Source organism: Pangasianodon hypophthalmus, chromosome 4 (genome assembly GCF_027358585.1).
Source record: "Pangasianodon hypophthalmus isolate fPanHyp1 chromosome 4, fPanHyp1.pri, whole genome shotgun sequence".
Taxonomy (NCBI): Eukaryota; Metazoa; Chordata; class Actinopteri; order Siluriformes; family Pangasiidae; genus Pangasianodon; species Pangasianodon hypophthalmus.
The window spans coordinates 2,793,842-2,821,679 of record NC_069713.1 but is presented as its reverse complement, the minus strand read 5'-3'; the positions used below and the strand labels follow the sequence as shown (position 1 = coordinate 2,821,679).

Genomic DNA, 27,838 nt, shown 5'->3' with positions numbered 1-27,838 from the left:
TTATTATTAATTGAAAATAATTAAAAATAAATGAGGGGTGAAAGCTTACATGACTCCAGGTTTTGTACACTGACGGTCTATGTCTTTATACTCTGTAATGAGTCTTACAGGGATTCGATGTGTCTGGTAACTGAAACAGCATTTATCTGGTCCACGTGCCTCTGTGTGAAAACATTTATGCATTTAGTTACATGAATAAATGTTCAGTAATAAGATATTAGGCACTTTTATTATGAGATGCCAGTTGTTGTATTGTGAATTCTGGATTGTGATTGGCCAGAAGGTGTTGATTAATTTTCTATAACAGCAGCTCTGACAGTAGTGCAGGTTTATATTAATGCATTGTTCTGATACGTTATCATTTCTATAGTAACAGCTCATTCACAGGGACTTGTACAGCAGACACTCCACGGAAACAGATTAGAAAATGTGTGTAATCGTTGATATGGTGAAGTTTTCTCTAAGATGTTCATTTAACATTTATGTGTCCAGTGTCAACGCTTTGGTTTTAAAATTTGAGTTTTTCAACATCTTCAGGACAGAGGAGTTTACACTTTTCTCTGTAACATGACAAGCAGTGTTTTTTTGTCTTATTAACTTGAATAGTGAGAATAAAAGAAAAGCTGGTGAAGGAACGACTGTTTATGGCTGCTATAACATGAGTGAGAACAGGAACTAACTCTTTTCACCAACATTAAATGTAACTATAAACGGACAAAACATATGAAAGGTCATTCTTTAATAAATAAAAATTGTAACTGTTAAAAACTGCTGTGGTATAAGAAGAATAAAACACTTGGGGATGTGCTGTTATAGGAAAATAATCAACTTGAGGGTGATATCAGTAACTCTGCTTCATCACTCCACCCTGTTACTCAGTATTTTACTGTAACGGTGTGACACATACGCAGTAGTTTATTAACGCTGGTTATTTTCTGCAACCTGGTCGTCTTTTTAGGAATTTCAGCATCATTATAAACCAGGGGAGTTTAGTGATACTACTATTACTACTACTACTACTACTACTAATAATAATAATAATAATAATAATACTAATAATAATAATACTAATAATAATAATAATGATAAGGACAAAAAATGAGTTAAATATTGAAAAGGTGAACTTTATCTTACTGTTGGTCTTCGTGAAGGACTGAAGGCAGGCGAGAACCAGCAGAAGCAGCAGGAGAGAATGAGAGGACATGACTGATGATGGTGGTGATGATGGTCACAATGTGAACAAAATGGTTTAATTCACAGTTTAATTCACAGTTTAATTCACAGCTCAATTCACACCTTGTGCTCTCTGTTTATAAGCAGTTTCACTAACACTGTTCTGCGTGCTCAGATAGGGCGCTCTTGAATAATGATACTGTTTAAACACCACAGGTGTGGGTATAGGAAGGGGAATTATCGCTATGTTTTAAAATGATTAGTCATTATTTTTAGGGGTTTTTTTGTGCAGCTTTTCTTTATTTTGCTTGGGATTGAGGGGGCGATTGACCCAATGTCCCTGCACTGACGGCCAGACTGTTTAACAGTTTAACAGTTTCTTCCCCCAAGCCATCAGACTCCTCAATACTCAGAAACTGGACTGACAGTACACACACACACACATACACACACACTCAACACCATAACACTCCCTTTGCAATTTTACACATTTCTGTATTTATTACCTAGATTTTTATTTTTTTTTTGCTGCTATTGTATTTATAAAATATTGTATATAATTTCTCGTCATTACTATATTCTCCGCCTGGCTGCTACCCCAATAACTGCTATGTCCACATATAGTATAAGCTTATCTGCCAAATGCTGTGTCATAGTATGTTATGTTTACGTTCACAGCAATTTATTATATTGTTATTCTTTTGCACTACTGTTATCCCTGATGCTTTCATACTAGAACTGTGTACTAGTCGGCACTGCACTGTCTCTTAATGTGGCTATTGTGCTGTTTTAGTAGTTACTGTACTGTCTTGTGCTGTTTGCACATGTTTGCTGCACTTTATGTAGAAATGTGTAGTCTCCTGTAGTTCTATGTTGTTTGATGTAGCACCATGGTCCTGGAGGAACGTTGTTTGGTTTCACTATGTACTGTACTATCTGTATATGGTTGAAACAACAATAAAGCCACTTGACTTGACATTAGCTCCATGTCAGGGGGACAAGGAAGGTGGGGAGGGATTCCCCTCTAGGATTTCCCCTTGGAGCAGTTGGGCAAAAAGATCCTGAGGCATAGCTTCAACCAAGTGAGAGTAATCGACGGTCAGCAAATTCAGCCTAATGTTGCGATATCCCACCCAAGTATAGGATATATTGAGTGACATCGACACTCAAACTAAGGAGGAGATGACCCAGTTGTTAGTTTCGATGTGCCGCAGAGAGCTCCTGTTCCATGCAGCTCATCATAATCCCATGGCTGGGCAACTGGGCCAAGATAAAAAAAACTCAACCGTCCTATTTTTATTTGCCGGGCATTCGTGGCAATGTTTGCAGGTGGCGTGATCCTGAAAGAGATCCTGACTGACCAGGGCACTATGGTCAAATCACAGACACTTTGTGAACTGTAGGAATTAATGTAATTAAATTGATTTGCACCATTGTGGGCTGGTCGAACACTTATTCAAATACTTAAAAATATGATTCGTAAGTTTGTTGACAATGATGCATGGAATTGGGATATGTGGCTTGAGCCCCTGTTATTTGCAGTATGAGAGGTCCCACAAGCCTTGCGGCATCTTAACTGAGTTGCACCCTCATCCAAGGGCGCAAGCTTTGCGGCATCTTAACTGTCAGTAGTGGAAATTGGGAGGAGGGACCTTCTAGTAGCAAAAACAAAATTCAATACATTCTTGACCTGACACCAAAACTCCGCACTCTTGTGCAATTAACACAGAATTTGTTACAGGCATAGGAATGTCAATCCCGGCTGTACAACAGGGGTACTCGGCTATGGGAATTTGCACCGGGTCATAAAGTGCTCGTTTTAGTGGCAAGGACCCTTTGAGGTCACACGGCTATTCCGGGGAAGTCAACTATGTGGTCAGGTGAAAGGATAGAGGTGATGCACTTCAAGCATACCACCACAGTCTCCTTAAACCATGGAGCGAAGCGGTTCCTGTGGCTCTGGCAAAGGTGGTTTCCGAGAGGGAGGAGCTGGGACTGGAGGTAAGTCTAAAAACTGGAGCCCCATTCCCCAGTGGAGACCATCCATGTGATGGTCAAGAGTCAGTATCAAAAGTATGTGGACCATACTGTGTGTGTGTGTGTGTGTCTGTGTGTCTCTGTGTGTATATATTTTTATTAAAGAGAACGTGATTCATCAGATGAGGCCACTGCAATGCTCACATGCCCATTGTAGGTTTGATAACAAGGCCTAAGTAAATGTGGCCCGTTAGCTAAAATGAGGTCGACATGCCTAGAGCAAGCTGTAAGCATACCTAAAACACACAGTGAGCTACAAATGTGTGGCAAATGAAAGGAAACGCAGTAGCTCTGACATGCTGTGTAGGGCTTTTTTTTTTTTTATTTTGTCATCTTTACTTGCCACTTACACATTATAGCACAGTGAAATTCTTTCCTTCATGTATCCCAGCTTCTTAGGAAGCTTGTTAGGAAGCTGGGGTCAGAGCACAAGGACAGCCATGATACGGCACCCCTGGAGCAGATATGGTTAAGGGCCTTACCTTTATTCTGTGAAGGGCTTGACAATGCTGGGATCTGAACTCACAACCTTCTGAACTACCACTCCTCATATCAAGTATTGAAGTTGAAGCTATTCTGGTGGCTTAAAGCCATAGTAATACACTTACTGGTTTTATCTTATCTTATCTTATCTTATCTTATCTTATCTTATCTTATCTTATCTTATCTTATTTTATTTTATTTTATTTTATTTTATTTTATTTTATTTTATTGTATTGTATTGTATTGTATTGTATTGTATTGTATTTTAAATTGGTTTTGTCTTTAACTGTGACTCCTCTGTATCTTTTAGTGATCTTTTTCCAAACACCAAACTCTCTTCTGTTTGCCTGATGCAGCCTGCTGCATTAATATCAATGGACAGCAGGTGGGGCCAGTTTAACACAAGAATATTTACCACTGTAATTGAATTTCAAAGTCTAGATTGTTTTTAGTTTTGTTTTTTTTTATACAACTTCTGCTAATGTGATATAGTCTATTTTAAGGATAAACACATTTAAAATAAATATCTGAATGTATTTAATTGTTTAACCAACAGATAATCATGTGTGTCAACTATTTTTTATTTAGTAAAGAACAACACATCATACTTTTTATTGGTTTAAGGAAAGTTAGTTCCTCTTCTCTATTACGTTATAGCAGCTATAAACAGTCGTTCCCTCACCTGCCTCTCTTTTTCCTCTCTAATGAAGTTTAAAAAAATGCAGCTTGTCATGTTACTGAGAAACCACATGGTGTGAACTCCTCTGTCCTGAAGATGTCAGAAAACTTAATGTTACAACTTTACCTCTGACTGTTACAAAGCACTGATACTGGAGACTCCTTCCATAAATAAACATCTCCTTATGGAAAACTTCACCATATCAATTATTAGATGTTTTTTATATGTGGATTGGCCACCGTACAAGTCCCTGTAAATGAACTGTTACTATAGAAACGATAATGTATTAGAACAAGTGCAGCAGCTGCGCTACTGTCAGAGCTGCTGTTGTATAAATTGAAATAAGCTTGGATAGATCCATATGTCAAAATAATGAGATTATTATGTCAAAAATAACAGCAGCATTTTACAGCTTGTGGTTCAGGGCATTTTCACCTCCAAAAGATGCTGAGCTTTGTTTTAAGATTTGCACAATAGATGGACAGTGATAGACAGTGAAGCATTTTGTACAGAGAAGCACCACAGGAAATTCATTCCTTCTCTTTTTTAGGAAATAATTTTATTTTCTTTTTATTCTTAGAATCTTCTATTCTTAATAATTTTTTCTGTCTATATGTATGTTTCTGTATCCATCAGTTTATGTACATAGAAATGTTGAGGATGTGAACTTCTGCATTGTCTCATAGTACAGTGATTATTTATTGACCTTAATTCTTCTAATGTTTTTCACAAGCAATAGCCATAGCCTTTTTGTGTATGTATATGTATTTATTTGCTTGTGTGTTTGTTTGTTTGTTTAAATAAATATTTTTTTTATTATCTTTTTATTAAACATTGCTATCAAAGATAACATTATTATGCAATATTATTATTACATGATATTATCATTCTTTTAATGCAACCAACATTGTTTTCTTTTAAATGTGAAAATGAAACAAATGAAGTAACCTCACATAGCAATTAGTTGTCATAAATTATCATAATATAAATTTCAAATAATATCAATTACTCTCCAAGGAAAGAGTAACAACTGGTTGAAAACTTACATGGCTCCAGCTTTCGGATGCGCATACACTTTAATAAATTTTACAGTTATTGGATTCTTCTAGTATGTGATGCAATACACATCTGCTCCAGTTGCACCTGTGTGAAAACATTGATTCATTCATTTATCAATCATGCCTTAGCACTCTGATTAAATGCTTACTAATAATTAAAAACATGAGATGCTCTTATAGCAGGTACATGTTAAATATCAAGGCAGTATTGCATTCTGCTTACTGAGTGGTTATAAGCTGTTGATTCATTTTCTATAAAAGCAGCTCAGAATTTAGTGCAGCTGCAAATCACATTTTTTTTTTTAGGTTTTTAATCCAGTGAGGTGGAGCGTCCGCCATAAAAGTGAATGAGCCATTAGAGTGTCTACACTTTGTAACAGTCAGAAGTAAAGCTGTAACTTTAAGGTTTCTGACATCTTCAGAACTGAGAAGTATATGCTTTGCTGTTTCTTGGTAACATGACACACTGCCTCTTCTTATTAACTTTAAAAAATCTTTTTTAAAAATTTCTTATTATATAAGTACAAAGTGAAAAGACATTGAGTACATTTGAAGTGGATATATGCACTAGAAGTATATTAACTAAGAAAAACAAAAGTGTCTTAATACTTCTTTCTTCTCACTGTAGACGTTCACTGTTTCCACACTATATACACTACTAACAAAATACCACTATACATACTCCTTTACTAACACTATACCACTATACATACTCCTATACTAATACTGTACCACTATAGATTCTCCTATACTAACATGATACCACTATACATACTCCTATACTAACACTGTACCACTGTAGATACTCCTATACTAACACTATACCACTATACATACTCCCATACTAACACTGTACCACTGTAGATACTCCTATACTAACACTGTGCCACTGTAGATACTCCTATACTAACACTATACCACTATACATACTCCTATACTAACACTGTACCACTGTAGATACTCCTATACTAACACTGTGCCACTGTAGATACTCCTATACTAACACTATACCACTATACATACTCCTATACTAACACTATGCCACTGTAGATACTCCTATGCTAACACTATACCACTATACATACTCCTATACTAACATGGTACCACTATAGATAGTCCTATACTAACACTATACCAACACTGTGCCACTGTAGATACTCCTATACTAACACTGTGCCACTGTAGATACTCCTATACTAACACTATACCACTATACATACTCCTATACTAACACTATGCCACTGTAGATACTCCTATACTAACACTATACCACTATAGATAGTCCTATACTAACACTATACCAACACTGTGCCACTGTAGATACTCCTATACTAACACTATACCACTATACATACTCCTATACTAACACTGTACCACTGTAGATACTCCTATACTAACACTGTGACACTGTAGATACTCCTATACTAACACTATACCACTATACATACTCCTATACTAACACTGTACCACTGTAGATACTCCTATACTAACACTGTGCCACTGTAGATACTCCTATACTAACACTATACCACTATACATACTCCTATACTAACATGGTACCACTATAGATAGTCCTATACTAGCACTATACCAACACTGTACCACTATACATACTCCTATACTAACACTATGCCACTGTAGATACTCCTATACTAACATGATACCACTATGCATACTCCTATACTAACACTATGCCACTATGCATACTCCTATACTAACACTATGCCACTGTAGATACTCCTATACTAACACTATACCACTATACATACTCCTATACTAACATGGTACCACTATAGATAGTCCTATACTAGCACTATACCAACACTGTACCACTATACATACTCCTATACTAACACTATGCCACTGTAGATACTCCTATACTAACATGATACCACTATAGATTCTCCTATACTAACACTATATGACTATAGATACTCCTATACTAACACTCTACCACTATAGATACTCCTATACTAACACTATACCACTATAGATACTCCTATACTAATACTGTACCACTATACATACTCCTATACTAACATGGTACCACTATAGATAGTCCTATACTAGCACTATACCAACACTGTACCACTATACATACTCCTATACTAACACTATGCCACTGTAGATACTCCTATACTAACATGATACCACTATAGATTCTCCTATACTAACACTATACGACTATAGATACTCCTATACTAACACTATACCACTATAGATACTCCTATACTAACACTCTACCACTATAGATACTCCTATACTAACACTATACCACTATAGATACTCCTATACTAATACTGTACCACTATAGATACTCCTATACTAACACTATACCACTATAGATACTCCTATACTAACACTATACCACTATAGATACTCCTATACTAACACTCTACCACTATAGATACTCCTATACTAACACTATACCACTATAGATACTCCTATACTAATACTGTACCACTATACATAATCCTATACTAACACTATGCCACTGTAGATACTCCTATACTAACATGATACCACTATAGATACTCCTACACTAACACTCTACCACTATAGATACTCCTGTACTAACACTCTACCACTATAGATACTTCTATACTAACACTATACCACTATAGATACTCCTATACTAACACTATACCACTATAGATACTCCTATACTAATACTGTACCACTATACATACTCCTATACTAACATGGTACCACTATAGATAGTCCTATACTAACACTATACCAACACTGTACCACTATAGATAGTCCTATACTAACGTGATACCACTATACATACTCCTATACTAACACTATGCCACTGTAGATACTCCTATACTAACACTCTACCACTATAGATACTCCTATACTAACACTCTACCACTATAGATTCTCCTATAATAACATGATACCACTATACATACTCCTATACTAACCACCATTGTAGAAAATACCATATAATACTAAAACTTTACAACCACAGACATTCCCCTACAGCTATAGATAATAGAATATAATAAATCACACTATAATGGACACTAATAAAAATACTAAAATGCAAACAGAAACTGTCTGCACTGTATGATTAATTCACTTACGTACAATATTTGATGAGGCAGGAGAATGTGTCTTGTCAGACTCTGGTTAAAACAATAAAAGATAATATTAATTTTAGGTGACAACACTAATGCCAACATATATTAAAACTACACAACTGTCTATACTAACACTATACCACTGTAGATACTACACTGCTGTACCACAATAACACTGTAACACTGTAAATACTACTATACTAACACCATGCCGCTATAGATACCACGTACTAACGTTAATATTATACTATAAAAGTAATACTATACAACAGATATTACTCTTATATACTAACACTATTCCACTATTTATATTATTATAATACTAAAGATAATACTGTACCATGTATACTAACGTAGTTTCTACCATAATAACACTATACAACTGTAGATACTACTATGCCACTGCAGGTAAAACTATACCATCTTTACACTCTAGACATTCCTATACAACTACAGATATTAGAGTACAATGAACTATACTACTATTGATACTAATATAAAAACTAATATATAAACAGAAATACCGTATTTATATGATTTATTCACTTACGTTCTGTATTGGGTAAGGCAGTAGAAACTCGCTCGCTAGTAGTAACAGGCTCTAGTTGAAACAATATAAGATCATATTAATCTTAACAGGTAATTTAGCCCTTATAGCAACATATACTAAAACAATACAACTGTCTATACTACTACACTAACACTATACTAATATGGATACTACTATGCTAACACCATGCCACTATAGATACCACATACTATCATGTTAACATTATACTATAAAAGTAATACTATACAATAGGTATTACTCTGATATACTAACACTATTTAACTATTTATATTATTATAATACTAAAGATAATACTGTATCAAGTATACTAACGTAGTTTCTACCATAATAACACTATACAACTGTAGATTCTACTATGCCACTGCAGGTAAAACTATACTATCCTAACACTCTAGACATTCCTGTACAACTATAGATATTAGAGTACAATGAAGAATACTACTATTGATACTAATATAAATACTAATATACAAACAGAAATATTTTATATCTGATTAATTCACTTACGTTCTGTATTGGTTGAGGCAGCAGAAACTGGATTATCAGGCTCTGGTTCAAACAAAGATCATCATATTAAATTTAACAGTTAATTTAACCCTCATATCAACATATACTAACACTATAAATACTACTATAGATATTCCTATACAATTATAGATATTAGAGTACGATAACCTATACAACTTCAGATACTAATATAAATAGTAATATGCGAACAGAAATACTGTATATATGATTAATTCTCTTACTGCTTCTACTGGTTGAGGGAGAAGGAACTGGGTTGTCGGGCTCTGATTGAAACAATAATAGATCATCTTAAACTTAACAGGTAATTTAACCCTTATACAAACACATACTAAAACCATACAACTGTCTATACTCCTACACTAACACTATACTAATATGGATACTACTATGCTAACACCATGCCACTATAGATACCACATACTATCATGTTAACATTATACTATAAAAGTAATACTATACAATAGGTATTACTCTGATATACTAACACTATTTAACTATTTATATTATTATAATACTAAAGATAATACTGTACCAAGTATACTAACGTAGTTTCTACCATAATAACACTATACAACTGTAGATTCTACTATGCCACTAACACTAACTGTCACGACTGGGGATCGAACCCGGGTCTGAAGTAGTGCACAAGAATCTATTTATTATTTATTTAATCTATTAAGTAGAAAAACAGGGAAATGACTCAAGGGACAAAATGGGAAAATTAGAAGGCAATGAATAACGAGAAACGAAGACGGGCAGGAAAACCGAAAAAAGCCAAAACTAAAATAGAGGAAAAAAAGGAGCAAAAAAGACAAAAAACAAGGCAAGAGCGCTAGGAAAAAACACAGAAGAAATCTAACTCGAGAGACGCAACTATAACGACGACAGGGGCTTAGGAAAGAACAATAACCAAGCGGGGAACAAAGGCAAAAGGGACAGCTTAAATACACCAAACGGGAACAAGACACAGGTGAAAGCAATGAATCCAGTTACAACAAAGAACGAAGGCTGAGCGACATCTAGTGGGGAAAACGTAACACAACAAAAACACAAAAAAGGTGCGCATAAAAGTCTCGAATGAGCCCGGGGTCCAGGATGTCCCAGGAGCCCAGGAGCGTTCCTCGGGGCCATAGCCTTCCCAGTCCACGAGATACTGCCGGGAGCCCCGTACACACCGGACATCCAGGATTCGGTGGACTGTGTAGGCAGGCTGGCTGTCGATGATGCGCGGAGGGGGTGGTTTACCTGGCACAGAGAAGGGAGAAGACAAAACAGGTTTTAGCAAAGACACATGGAATGTGGGGTTAATCCTTAGTGACCTAGGGAGAAATAACTTATAAGTAACAGGACTGACTTTCCTAGCAATCCTGAAGGGGCCGATGAACTTCTGGGCCAACTTGTGGGACTCCACCCGCAAGGGAAGGATCTTGGCAGAGAGCCAGACTCGTTGACCTGGGCGCAGTGTAGGGGCCGGTCTTCGTCGTCGATTAGCCTGCCGTTGGTACTGCTGCGAGGTCCTCGGGAGCTTTAGTCTGGCTGGTCTGGCTCAGGGTGGTCTCGAGATCCTGGTTGATCCTCTCCGTCTGACTGTTGGACTCGGGATGGAACCCGGAGGATAGGCTCATGGAGGCCCCCAGAGACTCACAGAAGGCCCGCCAGAAACGCGAGGAAAATTGGGGTCCCCAATCGGAGACGATGTCCTGTGGTATGCCAAAAGTGCGGAAAACATGAGTAATGATAAGCTCCGCCATTTCTTTGGTTGTGGGTAGTTTGGGCAAGGGGATGAACTTGACGGCCTTGGAAAATCGGTCAACAATGACCATGATGCTGGTGTTACCTTAGGACAGTGGAAGCCCGGTGATGAAGTCCATGGACAGGTGGGACCAGGGCCTATGAGGGATGGGAAGAGGCTGCAGGAGACCCTGGGGAGATTGGTGTGTGGTTTTGCTCTGATTACACACAGGACAGGCCCTGACATAGGTGATGACATCCTCCTTGATGGTAGGCCACCAAAATCGCCTCTGGAGGAACTCGAGAGTACGTGAGGGACCCGGATGACAAAAGAAACAGGAGGAGTGCCCCCACTGGAGAACCAGGGATCGAACAGACTTGGTTACATACAGGCGGTTGGTTGGGCCACTTCCTGGGTCGGGTTCTCTGGCTTGGGCTTGTCTCACTGTGTCCTCAAGTTGCCACCTGACCGGAGCTACAATTTTCGAGCTGGGAATGATAGGGAGGACCTTGTCCTCTCGAGACGTGCTACTGTAGACTCGGGACAGTGAATCAGGCTTGAGGTTCTTGGAACCAGGGCGGTAAGACAGGATAAAGTGAAATCTGTTGAAGAACAGTGACCAACGCGCCTGTCGGGGATTGAGCCGCTTGGCTTGTTGGATGTACTCGAGATTTTTGTGGTCCATGAGTACCTGGAACGGGTGTTTCGCGCCCTCGGGCCAATGCCTCCACTCCTCCAGCGCTGACTTAACAGCCAGAAGTTCTTGATCACCCACATGGTAATTTCTCTCTGTCGGGGTAAGACGGTGGGAAAAGAAAGCGCAGGGGTGCAGCTTGCCATCCTTACCCCTTTGAGACAGCACCGCTCCGACTCCTACTTCAGAGGCATCCACCTCTACAACAAAGGGAATCTCTGGATCTGGGAGAGCCAGAATAGGGGCCGAGGAGAAGCGGGACTTGAGCTCGCAGAAGGCCGACTCAGCGTCCTGGCTCCAGCGAAAGCCGGCGGAGGTGCCCTTGGTGAGAGCCGATAGCGGGGCAGCAACAGAGCTGAAGTTCCGGATAAACTTGCGGTAGAAATTATTGAACCCGAGGAAGCATTGGACCTCTTTTACTGATGAGGGGGTAGGCCAATCCATGACTGCACACAGCTTTTTTGGGTCCATACGGATTAGACCGGGCTTGACGATGAACCCCAAGAACTGGACACGGGTCACGTGGAACTCGCATTTCTCTGGCTTGACGTACAGGTGGTTGTCAAGTAGGCATCTGAGGACTTTGCTAACATGGGTAACATGCTCCTGCAGCGAGCTCAAGAAAATGAGTATGTCATCCAGATAGACAAAGATGAATTTGTTAAGCATGTCCCTAAGTACGTCGTTGACCAGGGTTTGAAAAACCGCAGGAGCATTAGTGAGGCCAAAAGGCATGACCAGGTACTCATAGTGCCCTGTAGGCGTGTTGAAGGCAGTCTTCCATTCGTCACCCGGCCAGATACGCACAAGGTGGTAGGCATTACGCAAGTCCAGTTTAATGAAAATAGAAGCCCCTTGAGGGACCTCAAAAGCGGTGGCCATGAGAGGTAGGAGATGGCGGTTGCGCACAGTGATCGTGTTGAGCCCCCTGTAATCGATACATGGCCGAAGGCCCCCGTCCTTCTTCCCGACAAAAAAGAACCCCACCCCAGCCGGGGAAGTGGATGGACGAATAATCCCGGCCGCAAGGGACTCCTCAATGTACTCGTTCATGGCGGCCCTTTCAGGAGGGGACAATGAGAAGATGCGGCCTCTAGGGGGACTGGAGTCAGGGACGAGGTCAATAGCACAGTCAGGGACGATGAGGCGGCAATGAGGTGGCTTTCTTCTTACTAAAAACCATCTTGAGGTGGTGGTACTGGGGGGGAATTCGGGACATATCTATGGTTTCTAGAGACTCGGGAGCAGGGTCAGGGTCTCTCTGGCCCAAGCACACAGACTGGCATGATGCACCCCAACTGAGAATTGCCCCCGTGGACCAGTCGATGTGCGGGTTGTGCTGGAGGAGCCAGGGGTACCCAAGGATGATGGGAATCTCGGGAGACTCGATAAGGCAAAAACAGATTTCCTCCTGGTGCTGGCCGACGGCCAGCCGAAGGGACGAGGTAAGATGGGTGATTTTACCAGGGGCTAGCGGCCTACCATCCAATGCTGTGGCAGTCACGGGGGCAAGAAGAGAGTTCTTGGGGATCTGGAGTCTCTGGGCTAAGGAAATGTCCATAAAGTTCCCAGCAGCACCGGAGTCAATCAAGGCCTGGAGTGGGTGTTGCTGGTGGCCCCAGGTGAGAGAGATGGGAAGGACCAGCCCGGAGTCAGAGGGAGCGGCAGTGCAAGTTACTCCCATGGGACTGAGCGTTTCCCGAGAGCTCGGGGCAAGAGGTACGGAAATGGCCAGGTCGACCACAGTATAAGCAACAGTGTTCCCGCATGCGATGGTTTCGCTCCTGCCCAACTGCATCGGTGAAGAGGGATCTTGGGGATCAGAGCGCCCCTGAACTGCAATAGGGCTGGCCAGCTGGGTTGGGGGCATGGGAACGGCTCTGGTCTCTCTCTCCCTGGCGATTATCCAACCAGATAGCCTGGTCAATGAGGGCCTCCAGGTCCAGGGCAGGCTTTTTAGTGGCCTCGGATAGCCCGCTCAAGAAGCAAACCATTCCAGCCACTGTCAGCGGCTATGGTCCTGAACTTGATGGCATATTCAGCAGCACTGTCGTTGCCTTGCCGGAGGGTGAGGAGCCTGGTGGAGGCTTACCGGCCGCTCAGAGGGTGGTCGAACACTCGCTTGAATTCCTCTACAAACCTAGAGTAGCTTGCACAGAACAGGGCTTGCGCCTTCCAGACGGCCGATGCCCACGAGCACTAGGGTTGCCCGAGAAGCGCTGGGGGGGAGGTAACCGAGGTTCAGCCACCAGAGTGGGGTGCCGGGGCAGATGCTGCAGGAAGCCCGTCAGAGATCTGGCGGATTGTAGCCAAGAGATCCATCAGCAACTGGGAGTGTTGGGCCATCACGGTCTCCTGCTGAGCCAGCGCAGCCTCATGGCGCTGTACAGAGGACTCATGCTGGGCCACGGTGGCACGGAGCTCCTGAGTGTTCAGCATTTCTGGGTTCATTGTGGCTTGGTTATTCTGTCACGACCGGGGATCGAACCCGGGTCTCCGGCGTGAGAAATGGACGTTATACCATTGAGCCACAGGGAGGTGGTGAACCCGCGAAGCAAACGCTGAAGTAGTGCACAAGAATCTATTTATTATTTATTTAATCTATTAACTAAAAAAAACAAGGAAATGACTCAAGGGAAAAACGGGAAAACGAGAAGGCAATGAATAACAAGAAACGAAGACGGGCAGGAAAACCGAAAAAAGCCAAAACTAAAATAGAGAAAAAAAGGAGCAAAAAAGACAAAAAAACAAGGCAAGAGCACTAGGAAAAAACACAGAAGAAATCTAACTCGAGAGAGACAACTATAACGATGACAGGGGCTTAGGAAAGAACAATAACCAAGCAGGGAACAAAGGCAAAAGGGACAGCTTAAATACACCAAACAAGAACAAGACACAGGTGAAAGCAATGAATCCAATTACAACAAAGAACTAAGGCTGAGCGACATCTAGTGGGGAAAACGTAACACAACAAAAACACAAAAAAAGGACCAAAACTCTGACACTAACACTATAAATACTACTACACTAACACTACACTAAGACTGTAACACTATAAATACTACCATAGATATTCCTATACAATTATCGATATTAGAGTACTATAAACCATATTGGGTAAGGCAGTAGAAACTGGCTCGGTAGTAGAAACAGGCTCTAGTTGAAACAATATAAGATCATCTTAAACTTAACAAGTAATTTAGCCCTTATAGCAACATATACCAAAACAATACAACTGTCTATACTACTATACTAACACTATACTACTGTGGATACTACTATGCTAACACAGTAACACTGTAACTCTGTAAATACTACTATACTAACACCATGCCACTATAGATACCACATACTAACATGTTAACATTATACTATAAAAGTAATACTATACCACTATATATACTGTAGGTAAAACTATACTATCCTAACACTCTAGACATTCCTATACTACTATAGATATTAGAGTACAATGAAGTATACTACTATTGATACTAAAATAAATACTAATATACAAACAGAAATATTTCATATCTGATTAATTCACTTACGGTCTGTATTGGTTGAGGCAGTAGAAACTGGATTGTCAGGCTCTGGTTGAAACAAAGAAGAATACTACTATAGATATTCCTATACAATTATAGATATTAGAGTACGATAAACTATACAACTTCAGATACTAATATAAATAGTAATATGCGAACAGAAATACTGTATACATGATTAATTCTCTTACTGCTTCTACAGGTTGAGGGAGGAGGAACTGGGCTGTCAGGCTCTGATTGAAACAATAAAAGATCATCTTAAACTTAACAGGTAATTTAACCCTTATACAAACACATACTAAAACCACACAACTGTCTGTACTCCTACACTAACACCTAAAGACAATAGATACTTCTATACTAACACCTTAACATTCTAGATTTTACAATACTAATATTATACCACTATAGATACTCATATACTAACACTAACACTATAAATGCTACTACAGTAACACTACACTAACACTGTAACACTATAAATACTACCATAGATATTCCTATACAATTATAGATATTAGAGTACAATAAACTGTACTACTTTAGATACTAATGTGGCAAGGTGGGTGACAGTCTATCCTTATTGGCTCATTGGTGTGTGATTGTCACCCACAATAGCCTATTAGAATCGGTGTTCGCGGGTATTTAAGCCTGACGGTATGTCACTTGGCGTGCACCATAGCTAGGACCGCCCTCTTCCGGATTTCATCTGCACCTGTGCAGCAGTGTGTGAGTTTGGTTGTTTGTAGCTGTTCAGTTAAATGGAGAAGTGGGCATGTAGATTAAAACAAAAGTTTCCTTTTCTCTCAGTGCGATGAATGGTCATTTGATGTTGCGCTGGGTTGCCGGCTGTCCATTTGCACGTCAGCTGTGAGATTTTTCTGGGGATGTGTCTACCTGCTTGAGACTGTGTTTACAAACTGTGGGCAACGGTACCACTCGTGTTGCACGACCTATTTTGTGTGCCGCTCTGTCTCTCTTTTTCGGACGCCGCGCCGATTAATCACGTGAGGACGCCGGAATTCTTTTTATTTTGCGTTCAGAGGACGGCGCTGCTGTTTTTCCTTAAACTGTTTTTCCTTAAACTGTTTTTCCTGGTATTACAAATTGCTTTTTTTTGATGTTATAAATTGTTTTTCTTTTTAAAGGTGTAAAACTGTTTTTTTTAGACGTTATTTTTTGTCAGTTATGTCTTGGTTATATTTTGTTTATGTTCATTGTTTTTCTTTGTGCACTTGTGCTTGTGCTTGAAGAGTTTAGATCTGCCTCTCTGAGGATTACAACTTGCGGTCCTGTCAGGCCCTGGGGCTAGGAGGCTAGCTGTTTTTTGAGTGTTGGTGGTGGTTTAACTGTGTGGAGTGCAGTGTGGCTTGGATTTATTTTTCACTGTGTGTGTGTGTCTGTGTCTGTGTGCTCATGGAAACCACCATTGTGCAGTAAGGATCTTCGTATCAGCTAGCCTGCCTTTGCTGCTGGAAAGCCTGTGCCTGTTACTTGTGTAATTTTCTTTTTGAGTGTTTGTTTTTTGTTGTACCCAGAGCTGTTTTATTCTGATACATTGTTCTGGATTGTGATTGACTTTCAGCACTGTTGCTGTTTTTATTATTTATTATAGAAATCTGAATAAAGTGTTTTGTACATTATTCCCATGTTTCTCCTTGAATTTGTGGCCAAACGAATCTGTGTCCCTTATTTGGGTTATTCCCCGTTTCGATACGGGGTGGCGTAGTCGGTTTGTTTAGGGGGGGATATGTTGAGTTATTCATTTATTCCCCTCCCCCCATCTCAGCATTGCCACACTAATATAAATAGTAATATGCAAACAGAAATACTGTATATATGATTAATTCTCTTACTGTTTCTACTGAGTACAGGAGGAGGAACTGGGTTGTCAGGCTCTGATTGAAACAATAAAAGATCATATTAAACTTAACAGGTAATTTAACCCTTATACAAACACATACTAAAACCATACAACTGTATATACTCATACACTAACACCTAAAGACAATAAATACTTCTATACTAACACCTTAACATTATAGATACTACAATACTAATATTATACCACTATAGATACTCATATACTAACACTAACACTATAAATACTACTACACTAACACTACACTAAGACTGAAACACTATAAATACTACTATAGATATTTCTATACAATTATAGATATTAGAGTACAATAAACTATACAACTTCAGATACTAATATCAATAATAATATGCGAACAGAAATACTGTATATATGATTAATTCTCTTACTGTTTCTCCTGGTTGAGGGAGGAGGAACTGGGTTGTCAGGCTCTGATTGAAACAATAAAATATCATAATAAAATTAATTTAATTTAATAATTTAACCCTTATACAAACACATACTAAAACCATACAACTGTCTATACTCCTACACTAACACCTAAAGACAATAGATACTTCTATACTAACACGTTAACATTATAGATACTACAATACTAATATTATACCACTATAGATACCATTATACTAACATAAATACTAATATGTAAACAGAAATACTGTATATCTGATCAGTTTATGGCTTATGGCTGAGGAACTGGTTTTTCAGGCTCTGATTAAAACACTAAAAGATCATCTTAATCTTGATGGATAATTTAACCCTTATACAGACATTTAGCCAAAACCAATTACAGAAAGTGATACATAAAAGGATATTTTTAAAAAGAAATATTAATTTTGTTATTTATGGAGAGAGGATTACCCACCTTCAGGTTGGACCCGGCTTCTAAACGAGCCCTTGTCAATTGTTTTCATGATGTTCTGCACCCACTCAACTCTGGGATCTGCACAGACATGGCGACTGCGCTTTAGCGTGAAACTACAGAGGAGAGAGAAGATTTAGGTCAGTTTAAAACTGCAATAAAAACAGAAAATTAAACACTCTCACGCATCCCAAACCTCCAAAATTATTTTAAGTTATATTCTAATAGATTTTAAACACTATCAAATATGCTTCATGGTAATTTAATGTTATATTCTAATAAATGTATATGATATTTTATACAACCAATAAGCAATGATTTACATGGAAAAACTATAATTTGCTTATTATTACTTATTAAAATGAAATAAGAGTTTGAAAACTTACATGACTCCAGATTTTGTACAACGCTGGTCTGTTTCTTTATACCCTGTAATGAGTCTTACAGGGATTCGATGTGTCTGGTATTCGAAACAGCATTCATCTGGTCCACCTACATCTGTGTGAAAACATTTATGCATTTATTTATCAATCGTGGTTTAGCACTCTGATGAAATGTTCACTAAGTAATTTTTAAAAATGAAATGCTTTTTTATCTGGTATATTTTAAATACCTAAGCACTGTTCTAGATTCTGAATTCTGATTGGTCAGAAGGTGTTGATTAATTTTCTATAATAGCACCTCTAACAGTATTGAAGCTGCAAATTACAGGTTTCTTTTTTTTTTTACTTTTTTAATCCAGTTATGTGGAGTGTCCACCATACATGTCCCTGTGAATGAGCTGTTACAGTGCTTTCTAAAGGTCAGAGGTAAAGCTGTAACTTGTCAAGCTTTTTTGTCTTATGAACTTCAAGATAGAAAAGGTGAGGGAACAACTGTTTTAGCTGTTATAACATTGTTTAGCAGATGTTCAACAACAATAAACATAGTTTAAAAGAGGGACGTGTCGTTCGTTAATAAATAAAAGATTGCAATCATTAGCACATTGCTGTGGTATAAGAGAAATGAAACACCTGTCTTAGGAAAATAATCAACTTTGGGGTTGTAAACAGTAACTCTGCTTTATCACACCACCCCATCACTCAGTGTTTTACTGTAACAGCAACACACACTGTTTCTTAATGTTGGTTATTTTCAACAACCTGTTTTTCTCTTTAGGGAATTCAGCAACATTATAAACCAAAATAATATTACGTACAGAAAACTATGTAAAAAACATCAAAAAGTGAACTTTATCTTACACAGTTGTGCAGTTGTGAAGAACTGAAGGTAGAAGAGAACCAGCAGAACCAGCAGGAGAAAACGAGAGGACATGGTGATGACGATGATGGTGTTGATGGTGATGATGATGGTGATGGTGATGTGAACACAATCGTATTAATGCAGGTATCACCTCAGCACTCAACTTATGAGAGGAATGGGAGAGTGTGGCTTGGGTCAAGGGGCCACAAGATGTTCCACTTTGACTAAGAAACACAGGAAATCAGCTGTGGTTTTCAGTTAAACTGAGACAGACACGAGCAGCGTTTAACACTTCACAGCCAAACTTACAACTCACTTTGCATACAATAAAATAAACAAGTGCAGTTTTATTGGAGTAAAACATTAAATCTGTAAAAACAGTAAATCATCACACAATAGAGAAACAGAGTATCCAATGTAAAAAAAATAAAATAAAATAAAAATGTTGCTAACAAAGTACCATTCAAGTAAAAATTCTAAAGGACCAGGTACATAAGATTTCTTGTTTACAAAGGTTGAGATACAAGATTATCATGGCTGAATGTTAGTTTATGGCTATAAGACAACTCAAAGTGGTTATGTTTTGTTTTGTAGTGATGCATCATGTTGCTGCTTTTGGCGGATGAGGTACTTCTTCAGAACTTGAAGTACAAGAGAACAATGACCGCAGTACAAAAGGTGCTGTTTGTGGTCAACAGAAACTAGTGTGTGTGTGTGTGTGTGTGTTTGTGTTGGGGGTGGAGGGGGGGTAAAGTGTTATCGTGAAGGAGGTAAAGACTGAATGATGTACAAGGTGATAGTGTGGAGTCTGAAGGTTAAGAAAGACACCAGCTTGAGATTCAAGTAAAATTTGTAAAGGTCTAGTTATATAAAATTCCTTGTTTACAAAGCGTCAGATAAGCAACTAGCATGACTGAATGTTAGTTTATGGCTATAAGACAATTCAAAGTTATTTTTTGTATCATAATAATGTGTCACGTTGCTGCTTTTGACTCTGAACAGATGAGGAACCTCTTCAGAATTTGATGTACACTTATGTTGGGATGACCATGCCAACATTTGACACTGTAAAGTTCCCCCAGAGGATTCACCTGGACACCCCAGCTCCCTTTGAAGGCACAGAATGCCCTCCGGAATGATTCTTGCTAAAGTGCCAATTTTATTTTGAGAGCTTGAAGAGAAGCAGGGGCTTAGGTTCTTGTTGTCCTGGCTCACCGGCCAAGCCCACCAGTGGGAGGAGCTCCTGGTTGCCGCGGGAAACATAGGCCTAGGAAGGGTAGTCAAATTTTTATGTCTCCTGAGAGTGGTGTATGGATGGGCCAAGTTTAACCCTAAAAATTTTTGAGGATGGCCAGCCTGATTTGTAATAAAATCATCAAATGCCATTAACTCATCAAATGTACTACGCAACCAATTACAAGTCATTTTATCCAGGAAAGCAAGAATGCGTGTGGTTTTGGGGGGATTGGGGGATTGGGGGGGTTAGGTTTAGGTGCTTCGGGGGATTTTATTTTATTTTTCTTATTAGCAAAGGGGGGATTGACTGAAAATCCCCCTGACCACTACATGTGTTATTGTGTGTGTGTGACTCCTTTCATAAAAGCTAAGTAAACGTCTCCTTACAAAACCTTTGGCGTGTCAGTGATTACACACCACAGCAAATTAATTCTTTCTTTTTTTTAACAATTTTTTTCTTACATTAATTCTGTGTATCTTAATGTATATTTCTGTATCTGTCAGTCTACATAAATACACAGAAATGTTGAGGATGTGAACTTCTGCATTAAAGATTAACATGTCTCATAATAAAGTGATTATTTATTGACCTAAATTCTTCTACTATTTTTGTGAGATATAATCAGTCTTACTCTATTTAGTGATTGATTAGACAATTCAAGCCACTGGTAAGGGAGAAAGAGTTTAAAAAAAAAGTATTATTGGTATCATTTTAAAATACTAAGAAAAAAATACGAAAATTAGAAAATACTAAGAAAAACAGAAAAAAAAAGAGAAAAATATTGTACACACCTGCATGAAGACAACAACAAATCAAACACAATTTTGCAGCAAAATAGGAACCCCATACATGGGAGAGAAAAATCCAAAGAATGAAACAAACATACTGATTAGCCATAAATGTACATATTAATGCTGGGATCAAAGATGTGACATTAAAATTTTAAAGTGTTTGTTTTCTTTTAAAATGGGAAAATGTAATTTAAAAAAAGCCCTGAAACTAAAGATCCAATTTATACATAAAAAATAAATGAATTTATGTCCACAGTCTATAGAATAAATCAGTTAAACAATGCTAGGCTCAGTTTATGTTTAAACATGAGTTATAATAAAAAGCTTTATTTCTTCTGTCCGGCTATATAAAAAGTGCATTTTGTTAAAAAAATATTAATTACTTAATAATGGAGAGAGGATTTAAGAACTCGTCTGATTTTAGGTCAGACTTGCAAACAGGCGCTGGTCAATTTTTTTCATGATGTTCTTCACCCACTCGACGCCGGGGTCTGCACACAAATGACGACCGCTCTTTAGGGTAAAACTGCAGAGAGAGAAGATTTACATCAGTGTAAAACTGCAATAAAGACGGAAAACACTCTCACACGTCCCAAACCTCCATGATTATTTAAATTTAGATTATATTACACATAACCATAAAGCAACCACAGACATGAAAATACTAAAGTATATATATATATATATATATATATATATATATATATATATATATATATATATATATATATATATATATAGGTCCAGAAGTATTTGGACAATGACAGAGTTTTTGTGATTTTGCCTTTATGCACCACCACAATGGATTTGAAATAAAACAATCAAGAGGTGATCGAAATGTAGACTTTCAGCTTTATTTTAAGAGGTTTCACAAAAATATTGCATTTACCATTTAGGAATTACAGACATTTTAAGCAAAGTACTTCCATTTTCAGGGGCTCAAAGGTATTTGGACAATTGACTGACAAGAGGTTAATTGACCAGGTGCGGTCCATTCCCTCGTTACTTCAAAACAAATGAAGCAGATAAAACATCTGGAGTTGATATCAGGTATTGAGTTGGCATTTGGCAGCTGTTCGACTGGAGCTACCAATATGAAGTCCAAGGAGATCTCAATGCAAGTGAAGGAGGCCATCATTAGGCTGAAAAACAACATAAATCTATAAGAGAGATAGCAAAAACCTTAGGTGTGGCCAAATCAACAGTTGGGTACATTCTTAAAAAGAAAGAAAGCACTGGTGAGCTCAACAACATCGAAAGGCCTGGAAGACCACGGAAGACAACTAAAGTGGATGATCGCAGAATCCTTTCCTTGGTGAAGAAAAATCCCTTCACAACATCAACAGAAGTCAAAAATCCTCTGGAGAAGGTAGGCGTATCATTGTCAAAATCTACAATCAAGAGACGTCTTCATGAATGTAAATACAGAGCATTTACAACAAGGTGCAAACCACTGGTAACATTCAAGAACAGGAAAGCCAGATTAGACTTTGCCAGAAAACATCTAAAAAAGCCTCCCATGTTCTGGAATAAGATTCTTCGGACTGATGAAACCAAGATTAACTTGTACCAGAATGATGGGAAGAGAAAAGTATGGCAAAAGAAAGGAACAGCTCATGATCCAAAGTATACCACATCATGTGTCAAACATGGTGGAGGCAGTGATATGGCATGGGCATGTATGGCTGCCAATGGAACGGGCTCACTGGTGTTTATTGATGATGTGACTGCTGACAGAAGTAGCAAGATGAATTCTGAGGTGTATAGGGCTATACTCTCTGCTCACATTCAGCCAAATGCTACAAAACTGATAGGACGCCGCTTCACAGTGCAGGTGGATAATGACCCTAAACATACTGCGAAAGCAACTCAAGACTTTTTGAAGGCACAGAAATGGAATATTCTTCAATGGCCAAGTCAGTCGCCTGATCTCAACCCAATAGAGCTGCTTTTCACTTACTGAAGACAAGACTGAAGGCAGAAAGACCCACAAACAAGCAGCAACTGATGGTGGCTGCAGTGAAGGCCTGGCAAACCATCTCCAGGGAGGAAACTCAGAATTTGAGTTTTGAGAACATGGGCTCCAGACTTCAGGCAGTCATTCACTGCAAAGGATTTTCATCCAAGTAAGCCCCTGAAAATGGAGGTACTTTGTTGAAAATGGCTGTAATTCCTATTATGCCATGGTTGGATATTCCAGCAGGACAATGATCCAAAACATACAAGAAAATCAACACAAAAATGGTTTACTGACCACAAAATCAAGGTCCTGCCATGGCCATCCCAGGCACCTGACATGAACCCCATAGAAAGCCTGTGGGGTGAACTGAAGAGGAGAGTCCACCAGCATGGATTTGAAGGATCTGGAGAGATTCTGTATGAAGGAATGGTCTCAGATCCCTTGTCATGTATTCTCCAACTTCATCAGGCATTATAGGAGTAGACTCAGCACTGTTATCTTGGCAAAGGGACGTAACACTAAGTACTGACTAAAAGGGTGCCAATAATTGTGCCAAATATATATTTAACAATCATATTTATTTAACATTCACATTTTTGTGAATTTTTTTGAACAAAAGATCAAAAGGTTAAACAATGAAAACAACTTTTCACAGCCTTCTTTGCTTCTTTTCTTTACCAAGGGTGCCAATATTAGTGGAGGGCACTGTGTGTGTGTGTGTGTGTGTGTAGAAAATAAATGAGGGGTGAAAGCTTACATGACTCCAGGGTTTGTACACTGACGCTCTGTTTCTTAATACGATGTAATGAATCTTACAGGGATTCAATATACCTGGTTCGATATAAATGAAACAGCATTTATCTGGTCCATTTACACCTTTGCGAAAACATTTATCCATTTAGTTCTGTGATTATATATTCAATGAAAAGATATTAGATGCTTTTATATCTATGATGAGATGCAGACTATTGTATCTACTAAATTGTGTTATGTCACAGTGAATTCTGGATTGTGATTGGTCAGAAGGTGTTGATTAATTTTCTAGAACAGCAGCTCTGACAGTAGTGCAGGTTTATATTAATGCATTCATTCTGATATGTTATCGTTTCTATAGTAACAGCTCATTCACAGGGGAGGAAGAAGACGCTCCACTGAAACAGATTACAAAATGTGTGTAATCGTTAATATGGTGAAGTTTTCTCTAAGATGTTTATTTAACATTTATGTGTCCAATGTCAACACTTTTAAGTATTTTAAGTTTTTCAACATTTTCAGGACAGAGGAGTTTACACTTTGCGGTTTCTCTGTAACAGGACAAGCTGTGTTTTTTTTTCTTATTAACTTGAAGAAAGAGAACAAAGAGGATGAAAGCTGGTGAAGGAACGACTGTTTATAGCTGCTATAATGTAAGTGAGAACAGGAACTAACTCGTTTCACCAACATTAAATATAACTATAATCAGACAAACGTATGAAAGGTCATTCTTCAATAAATAAAAATCATAACCGTTGGCTAATTGCTGTGGTATAAGAGGAAAAAACTTGGAGATGTGATGTTATAGAAAAATATTCAACTTCAGGCTGATATCAGTAACTCTGCTTCATCACTCCACCCTGTTACTCAGTATTTTACTGTAACCGTGTGACACATACGCAGTAGTTTATTAACGCTGGTTATTTTCATCAACTTGGTCGTCTTTTTAGGGAATTCAGCATCATTATAAACCAGGGGAGTTTAGTGATACTACTATTACTACTACTACTACTAATAATAATAATAATAATAATAGGGACAAAAAAGAGTTAAATATTAAAAAAGATTAACTTTATCTTACTCTGGGCCTTTATGAAGGACTGAAGGCTGTCGAGAACCAGCAGAAGCAGCAGGAGAGAGCAAGAGGACATGACTGCTGATGGTGGTGATGGTGGTGGTGGTGGTGATGATGTTGATTATGATGGTGGTGGTGGTGGTGATGATGATCACGATCTGAACAGAATGGTATCACCTCACTCTAGAGTTTATGTAAGCTGCAAAGAGGAGGAGGCGAGATTGTTGTTTGGATGTTTGTAGGTGATGAAAAAGTTACATTTGACTAAGAGACAAAAATAAACCCACCTCATCACATGAAACTCAACCGCGGTTTTCACCTACAAGGAGGAAGAACTGAGCATTTAACACTTTGTAAATAAACTCATCTCACACTCCTGTATTAAACTAATAAAATATAAGATAAATAAGTGCATTTTTATTGGAGTTAAACATTAATGCTGCAAAGTCCAAACTCAGATCCTGTGTTAAACAACACACATCACACACAAAGCACAGAGATAACAAAAAAAAAATATTAAATGTGCCTAATTATCACACAATTTGTACTTCATTGTTCTCCTGAATGCTAAAGAACAATATTCAACTTTTATCCTAAAAAAGGAAAGGTCAGTAACGTAGAACCAACACCTTGATTTTTTTCTTCTTTAGCCATTCAGATGTCATTGGTGGTGTGCTTTGGATCATTATCCTGTTGCATGACCCAATTTCATCAGATGGCCTCGAAGTTGTCTCAAGAATATTCTGGTATAAAGTGGAGTTTATCGTTGTATCAATGACTGCAAGTGTCCCAGGTCCTGTGGCTGCAAAACAAACCCAAATCATCATCCCTCCACCACCGTGCTTCACAGCTGGTATGAGGTGTTTGTGGTGATATGCTGTGTTTGGTTTTTGCCAAACAAAATGCTGTTTGATGACCACGGTGCTCTGTGATGTCCACCTTGGTCTCATCAGTCCAAAGGATATTGTTCCAGAGCTTTTGTGGTTTGTTCAGATGCAATTTCGCAACCCTAAGTCGTGTGGCCATGTTCTTTTTGGAGAGAAGGAGCTTTTTTCCTTAGCCACTCTTCCATGAAAGTTATACTTATTTGTTGCACACACAGAAGAGATGGGGTTTTCCGGTGGCACATATTTTCTTTTATTGTTGTCAAAATCAGCAGAATGTGCAAAATCAACAAACTCCATTTCATAAGGTGTTTCAGCAACACCGGCAGTCACTTCTTCACATGAGACTGAACCATATGCATGAAAGTTGCATTAAATAATTCAATGTTATACATTCTATCAAAACAGATTAGGGAAAACAATAATGTATTCTAACAAATAAGGAATGTAAACTCTTTAACATCAGCATCACATTGCTAAGACAATAATATTGCACATTTGCTAAACATCAGCTGAGTAAAGGCACTGTAGTGTTTAAGATATAACTTAGAATATTAATCCAATAACAGCATTAATATGAACATACTAATAGGCAGAAGTTACTAAACACTAACACATTGAACAAACACAGTGAACTCACATAAACACCTGAAGAACACAATTGGCAGTGTCATATCACCCAGCTTACCTGCAAAATCAACAAACACACATGAAATCAAACTCCATTTCACAGCAACACTGACAGTCACTTCCTCATATGAGCCTGAACCCCGACTTGGCCCACTTCACATCACACACCATCATACACAAGCTTATGGGATGTGCAGCTCAACTCACTGAAGGTATAATGAGTATGTTAATAAAAATAAATTCAAAAAATAAAACAGTAATGAAGGCTATTCAGGGCTATTCCCATCTATACCACTACACACATGTGGTCATCAGCAAATCAAACACAAATTTGCAGCAAAAGAGGAACCCAGTGTTGCAGGAGAGGGAAATGAGGGTCGTCGCTTTAAGATCACTAACTGTGGGTGTTGTAGTCCTGATTGAAATGCATTATGGGTAATATAGTTCGGAGAAGTGTGCGGAGAAGAAGTTTCTGTTTTGCTTTCTCTTTAGTTTATTTCAGTTAAGCCACCCGGGAGTTATTGTACACTGTAACCCTGACAACTTTTATTTGCCTAAAGAAGTAAAACAGCATGCTTAGGCTTGGGAAGAACTTTGTCCCTCTCATCATTTGCCCGAACATGAGCTAATGAGTTGTTACTCTGTCGCTGGGAGGTGCTGAAGTGGTGAGAGTAACACGGAGGGCTTGTCCGGGGTTTGTTCCTCGCATGTGGTGAGTCACATGGACATTCTGAGTTGTTAAAGCCGAAGCAGACGAAGCAGACAGAGAGCGAGTATGGAGAGAAAACACTCCTACGAACACCTCTCTCATTTGTGGACTGGCTGAATGAACTGGATGCTGAAAAGTCACAGACTTGTAGTAGGGGAGAGTGGGGTAAGATGAGCCAATTTTTACTTTTGTTGTCCTCTATGCATGAAAAAATGAGACAGAAGTTA

The 27,838-nt window shown here is 38.6% G+C and overlaps 1 protein-coding gene across 5 annotated transcripts; it reads right to left on the bottom strand.

Annotated features, from left to right (window-relative positions):
- Positions 1-54: 54 nt before the first annotated feature.
- On the bottom strand, positions 55-27,314 carry LOC113523985 (uncharacterized). 5 transcript variants are annotated; one of them, XR_008301667.1, is made up of 17 exons: positions 26,961-27,314; positions 25,676-25,707; positions 25,395-25,587; positions 23,855-24,058; positions 19,572-22,126; positions 18,717-18,828; positions 18,334-18,446; positions 17,858-17,899; positions 17,443-17,484; positions 15,778-15,819; positions 15,593-15,634; positions 9,840-9,881; positions 9,598-9,639; positions 9,070-9,120; positions 8,523-8,564; positions 5,419-5,515; positions 55-161 (listed from the first exon to the last, which is right to left on the bottom strand). XR_008301667.1 is itself a non-coding variant. In XM_053233647.1 (17 exons), the coding sequence occupies exons 5-16, from the start codon at positions 19,642-19,644 to the stop codon at positions 5,465-5,467; spliced, it is 690 nt and encodes a 229-aa protein (XP_053089622.1). In that variant the 5' UTR covers positions 19,645-22,126; positions 23,855-24,058; positions 25,395-25,587; positions 25,676-25,707; positions 26,961-27,314; the 3' UTR covers positions 55-161; positions 5,419-5,464. The 5 variants fall into 5 exon arrangements, 4 of the variants coding, with proteins under 4 accessions (XP_053089622.1, XP_053089623.1, XP_053089621.1 ...); XM_053233647.1 differs by having other exon boundaries at positions 8,527-8,564; XM_053233648.1 differs by lacking the exon at positions 55-161 and having other exon boundaries at positions 4,373-5,515.
- Between the last annotated feature and the right edge of the window lie 524 nt (positions 27,315-27,838).